At 42.6% G+C, this 6728-nt stretch overlaps 1 protein-coding gene across 1 annotated transcript; it reads right to left on the minus strand.

Annotated features, from left to right (window-relative positions):
• Positions 1 to 1989: 1989 nt before the first annotated feature.
• Positions 1990 to 6304, minus strand: LOC308334415 (GTPase IMAP family member 8-like; the record flags this gene model as incomplete). Its single annotated transcript, XM_080791150.1, has 5 exons — positions 6117 to 6304; positions 4985 to 5689; positions 4296 to 4414; positions 2496 to 3159; positions 1990 to 2087 (listed from the first exon to the last, which is right to left on the minus strand). Exons 1-5 carry the CDS (start codon positions 6277 to 6279, stop codon positions 1990 to 1992), a joined length of 1749 nt encoding a protein of 582 aa, XP_080647276.1. The 5' UTR covers positions 6280 to 6304.
• Positions 6305 to 6728: the final 424 nt, after the last annotated feature.

Below are 6728 nucleotides of genomic sequence, written 5' to 3' on the forward strand. Positions count from 1 at the left end.
GCCGGTCTGACAGACAGACAGCAGTCACGACGAGGGCTATAAATCCACAGCGTGCAATTTGGCCAGTCAGTTTTAAGCCAGCTCACCTTAATTAATTATAATATGGGCAACGTTGTAGCTGTGTAGGCTATATGCTGTAGGCTACTACATTGATCTCATCATGAGTTTGCCGTGTCCCGCGAATCATTTTAATATGACGACATCATGAAATTAATTTACATCCGATACATCGGATATCTATTTTACTTCTGCAGGCGAGTGTTGTTTCTTTTTTTATAACCCTCAGGTGCATTCATCAGTAGCCTATAAGGGCTTATCATTGCCGAGTTGTAATATAGCATTTGGTCGTGTGGTGAACAGTACAAATTAATATCATGTATTGATATTGATCACATGCATGGATGCCACACACAGAATAGTTTAACTCACTGGATAAACTCATTGGATTATAATTTCTTAAATTCTTCAGACAAGAGGATCCCAATTATTCACTTATGAATGTATATGCTTGTACTGTTCTTTATCGCGCAAGCCATGCCCCCCTCCCTCTCTCCCCCCTCTCCCTCTCTCTCTCTCTCTCTCTCTCTCTCTCTCAAAAGACGACTTTTGCATTGACATATATCCGATATTTTAAATATCGGATAGCCTATATTTTACCTCTGACTGCAAAGGTGTGAGTGCAGCACCCGCCTTGGTCCCGAACTTAATTAAATAAATTATAATGATATTGCTTCAGCAGCGGAGCACGCACCGTTGTGGACATTTTAATAGAGTGCGGGCTATATTCATGCATTGACCGCGGCTGTGAAGCCGCATAGTCTGCGGCTGCAAAGCCTTTTTTCTTTTTTTGACAGACCAAACTGCTGTCTGCTGAGTCATGCTTGAAGCCTTTTATGGTGCGATATGGGGCGTGGATCAATGCAAATGAGGTTGTCGGGTGCTTTTCCGATCACTTTGCACCCACTGCATTCAGTATGACATACACCTGCGATACGCCAGCGCACCTGTGGTACACACCGCTCTCTGAATAACACGTCATCTCAACGTAGCTTGATCGGACGGATAAATACGATATCTGTTTCCGCCACAGTGTAACGGTGGCGTATTTCTTTTTAATGAATCAGGCCCACTCACTGGAACACAAGACAACAGACAGCAACACGTTTACACTGACAATATAAACACACTCACTGGAACACAAGACAACAGACAGCAACACGTTTACACCGACAATATAAACACACTCACTGGAACACAAGACAACAGACAGCAACACATTTACACTGACAATATAAACACACTCACTGGAACACAAGACAACAGACAGCAACACATTTACACTGACAATATAAACACACTCACGGGAACACAAGACAACAGACAGCAACACATTTACACTGACAATATAAACACTCACTGGAACACAAGACAACAGACAGCAACACGTTTACACTGACAATATAAACACACTCACTGGAACACAAGACAACAGACAGCAACACATTTACACTGACAATATCAACACTCACTGGAACACAAGACAACAGACAGCAACACATTTACACTGACAATATAAACACTCACTGGAACACAAGACAACAGACAGCAACACATTACATTACACGATTACATAATGATCACTTATTTTTTCCTAAATTAATGCCATAAGTAGTCTGGCTGTGTGTTTTATAACTATTGAACCAATAAAAAGTATTAACAACAGCTGTGACTAAATAATTACTACCCATTGAAACACAGCCTCTTTTTATTTCCTGAAAAGTAACATTATTGGACATACAGTACAGGTTTCCATCTGACAGTGATGACATCATGATGTAAACAGGATATTGATACTCACTGCTTGGAGGAAGATGCTCCATGCTTCTCCTCCTCCTGACAGCTGGCAGGGTTGATTCTTCTAGCCCCGTCACCACAGACTGAAAACACAATGAAACATAAAGTAATGAAATGAGAACTTAAATGTTTCATCTATGAAACATCTTCCTCTCTCACACTTACATCAGCATCAGTGAGGCTTGGAGCTTTACTGGCGGTGTCATATCCTGAAGAGCGAGTTCCTCCACTCACTGGAACACAAGACAACAGACAGCAACACGTTTACACTGACAATATAAACACTCACTGGAACACAAGACAACAGACAGCAACACATTTACACTGACAATAATAAACACACTCACTGGAAGACAAGACAACAGACAGCAACACATTTACACTGACAATATAAACACACTCACTGGAACACAAGACAACAGACAGCAACACGTTTACACTGACAATATAAACACACTCACTGGAAGACAAGACAACAGACAGCAACACATTTACACTGACAATACAAAATTAAAAACAACTGGATGTAAAAACCCTACATGACACTGTTCCTCTTGACCTCTTAAGGACCCAAAAGGTTGCACGCACGCACGCACGGAGGAACAACGGCAATATGCTGTAGACAGGATATTGATACTCACTACTCGGAGGAAGATGCTCCATGCTGTTCCTTCTCCTGACAGCTGGCAGGGTTGGTTCTTCTGGCTCCGTCGTCACAGACCTCCTCATCCTCTCTATCATCTCCTGCTCTCTCTTCTTCCATAGTTTTTCTGTTAAGGTTTTCTGTCCTTTCAGTCGTTCAATCAGGGTCATCTTTCTTGAAGGTCCAAAGTGTCCTCTGTCCCTCATCACCATGTCTTCTATTTTCTCCATCAGCTCTGTGACTTCTGAAATGTCCCAGTTGACACCATGCAGAACGTGGTACCTGTAGCCACATTTCTCCAGGATCCACCTCAGAGGTTCTCCTTCAGACTCGATGTACTCCTCAACACGTCTCCCTCCCAGCCAGTATCCCCACGTGAACAGAACCAGAGTGCGTCTCCAGACTCTGTCCCCCAGCAGCTCCATGTGTTCCTCCACTGATCTCCTGTCAGCTTCACAGAAACTGGACCTGACATCGACAGTCACCAGGACAGCGTGGGGTCCAGGAGAACACAGAGTCACACCGTGTAGAAGGACGTCTTTGGTCTTCTGTGATGGAGGTGTAGTCGACCAGTCTGGACAGTTCACCACACTCACTGTTCTTCCAGCAACTTCACTCTGTTGTCTGACACATTCTGTCAGTTTAGTCTGGGTTTTAAACTCCTGGAATATGAAGTTTACTGTATGTTAGTCTCTGTTGTCTGACACATTCTGTCAGTTTAGTCTGGCTTTTAAACTCCTGGAATATGAAGTTTAATGTATGTTAGTCTCTGTTGTCTGACACATTCTGTCAGTTTAGTCTGGGTTTTAAACTCCTGTATTATGACCTTTACTGTATGTTAGTCATAATAATCAAAACAGTCACACTATTCTGTCCTCACTGGAGTTTCTCTTCAATCTTACTCACTGAATATATTATTCTCATTTTCTTTGTCTAACAGTGACAGTAATATGGGATTAATATTGTCCCGTAATCTGAATTCTGAAACGAACAAATCTCTAAAAGTTTAAACTCTGCGTTTGAAAGCTGTAAATTTGACATTCTATCTTCTCCACAGGATGTTCAGAGCAGTTTATTAACCCATTAATCCATTTAGACCTGACGTCGAAATTAAAAACAATGTATTCTAAATCATGACAATTTTCTGAAAGACCTCATGTTTCTGCATCAGCTCAATATTTCATGTCAAGGACCCACAAAAATTATACGTAATTGGCCGCCAACCCCCATCTCAAAATATAACACACACACGTTCGCTCTGAAAGAATATTTTTTCAAAGATTTGTGCCGCATTTTTCATAAATAGCAGACCTACAAGCTCGTAGCGCGGCACTCAGTGGCGCGCTACGAGCTTGAAGATCTGCTATTTTTCAACAGCTAAAGCGTAACATAATGCTTGAAACACCAAAAGGGGTTAAGATGCTGATTCTACAAATACCTTCTAAATTAGTAGTTGTTACATTTTCAAGATAAAAAAATAGAAATAGCAGAAGTGACCTACGATGATAATAGCCGACACACAAATCTAAAATGACACATTTCTGTGTATTATTATATTATATATTATTATATAATATATATATAATATATTGTGTATTATTATATTATATTTCTGTGATCAGTGACACTTCACTGATCACATGATCAATGCACATTCATGACAGCAGATATAGTATAGTATAATATATTATATACTGTTACATTATCTTCAGAAAACATATTTGATCTCTTTACTGTTTATTTACTTGTGAAGTCATTCATTATAATTATAACATCACATTCATATAATATTACTCACCTTGTATAGAGTTGGTTTAAACACAGACTTCTGCAGTATGAGATCTCCAGCTCTGCTTCTCTGGTCCTGTTCTCCACCAACCAGCATCACCTTCACCTCTGGTAGTCTCTGATGTTCTCCTGACGCACACACACACGCACACGCACACACACACGCACACGTACACGAGCGCGCACACACACACACACACACTTATTGATGCTTTAATGCAGAGGTTCCCAACCACTGGTACGCGGGACAACAGGGGACATGTCCCACTGGTACGTTAGAAGGGAATCCCAAGTTTTCCCGACGGTGAATCTCTAACCGTGCGTCACCAGGACGGTGAATCTCTAAACGTGCGTCACCAGGACGGTGAATCTCTAACTGTGCGTCACCAGGACGGTGAATCTCTAACCGTGCGTCACCAGATCAATGATATAATGATATAGCAGCAGGTCGACTGTCTTCTGTGTTTTGGTAGATGATGTGAGACCGTGACATCAATGCTGTTTAAATTAACCTTTTTGTTTGTTTATTTACACATTATCTGTTCTATTAATACGTGGGATTCACACGCGCAGGCATGTGCACGCACGCACGCACACGCACACGCGCGCACACACACACACACACACACACACACACACACACACACACACACACACACACACACACACACACACACACACACACACACACACACACACCTTCAAACAGAGCGTTCAGAGCAGTTCTTTGTCTCTGTGTCTTGGTCATCAATGTGTGGACATGTTCCTGTCTGATCTTCTTCCTCTCTGACGTCGTCTCTGAAACATCTCCACCATCTTCATAGTGTCCTCCTCTGTTTCCTGCCACCATCTCCTCCATCTTCTGCAGCAGCTCTGTGACCTGAGTGTCATCTGTCTTCTGGTTGTTGAAGACATGGTACCTGTTCCCACATGTGTCAACAAGCCAGCGGAGGTCTTCTCCTTCAGCCTCGATGTGCTGCTCGATGCTTCTGTCTCCCAGAAGGTCTCCACGGGTGAACAGGACTATAGCATGACTCCACACGCTCTGTGACAGAAGGGTCATGTGTTCCTCTACTGCTACTCTCTGTGCTTTGGTGAATGCTGTATGAAGAGGAACGGCCAGAAGAACAGCATGTGGTCCAGGAGGACAGAGAGACACACTGTCCTGGATCTCCAGTCCGTCCATCTCTGAGGTGTCCTGTAGTGGATGGTTGTACCACCAGCCTGGTGAGTCCACCACTGTCACCTGTCTCCCTGCTACGCTACCCTGTCTCACCTCACACTGCGTTGACCTCTGACCCATCTGACTAACTTTAAAACCACTTCCTCCTAGAATGGTGTTTCCTGCTGAACTCTTCCCAGATTCCCTCCTTCCCAACAGCAGAATCCTGAGGTCAGTCAGTCCTGTCAGAGAAAACATTGTTTACTTTCACTTTGACAGATTCTTATTTAAAAACTGGAGACATATAATTATTTCATCATTCATCGCAGTAATAATAGCAAGACAATAGCCGATATACAAGCTCACAATATGTTGTGTTGTGAGCTTGTAGATCTGCTTGGAATTGTTCACCTACACTACAGTGTAATAACATGCCCATATTAGAAATGATTAAAGAACCAGGATACAATGTCCAAGAATGTTGTTCTTAATATCTAATAATCTAATTGATAAAAAACAGTAGAAAAGTGTGTTCAGCTAGTGTACAGTTCAGTACAAAAGTTCACCAGGAGACATCATAGAATAATAATAATGTACATTACTACCTAGACTAGAGTGTGTGTGTGTGTGTGTGTGTGTGTGTGTGTGTGTGTGTGTGTGTGTGTGTACCAGTATCTTCTGGAAGTCCAGTGGTTCGTTTCAGAGAGTCTGTCCTCCTTTGTTCTGCTCTTCTGCTGATAGTTCTCTCCTTCTCCTTCAGTTCCTCTGAGACGTGTTCTTCTGTCTCATAGTGACCACCACTACTCTTCACCATCTGATCTATCTTCTCCATCAGCTGTGTGACCTGACTACCATCTCCTCTGTCACTGATGTTAACAACATGGAAGCGGCCTTCACATTTCTCAGTGAGATATCTTAATTGACGATTAGATCTAATGAGATCAGGTCTCATGTTGGTTTTATCAGCTACAGTGAACACCATAATAGCGCGTTTCCACACTCGGTCACTGAGGAGAAGACTCACATGCTCCTCTGCTGACAGATCTGTTCCTACATATGGGGCGTCCAATGGCATCACCAGGACGAAGGCATGTGGTCCTGGAGGACACAGACTCACACTATGTTGGATTTCTAACTGGGTCAGTTTTGGGGTCAGATCTAGGGGTAAATTAGACCTCCATCCTGGAGTGTCGACCACACTGACCTGTCTCCCTGACACTAACTCTTGTCTCATGACACTCTTAGTTGTGTTTGTTTTAAAACCATCTCTGCCCAGGATGA

This window comes from Protomyctophum bolini, assembly GCF_963924005.1.
Source record: "Protomyctophum bolini genome assembly, chromosome: 2".
NCBI lineage: Eukaryota > Metazoa > Chordata > Actinopteri > Myctophiformes > Myctophidae > Protomyctophum > Protomyctophum bolini.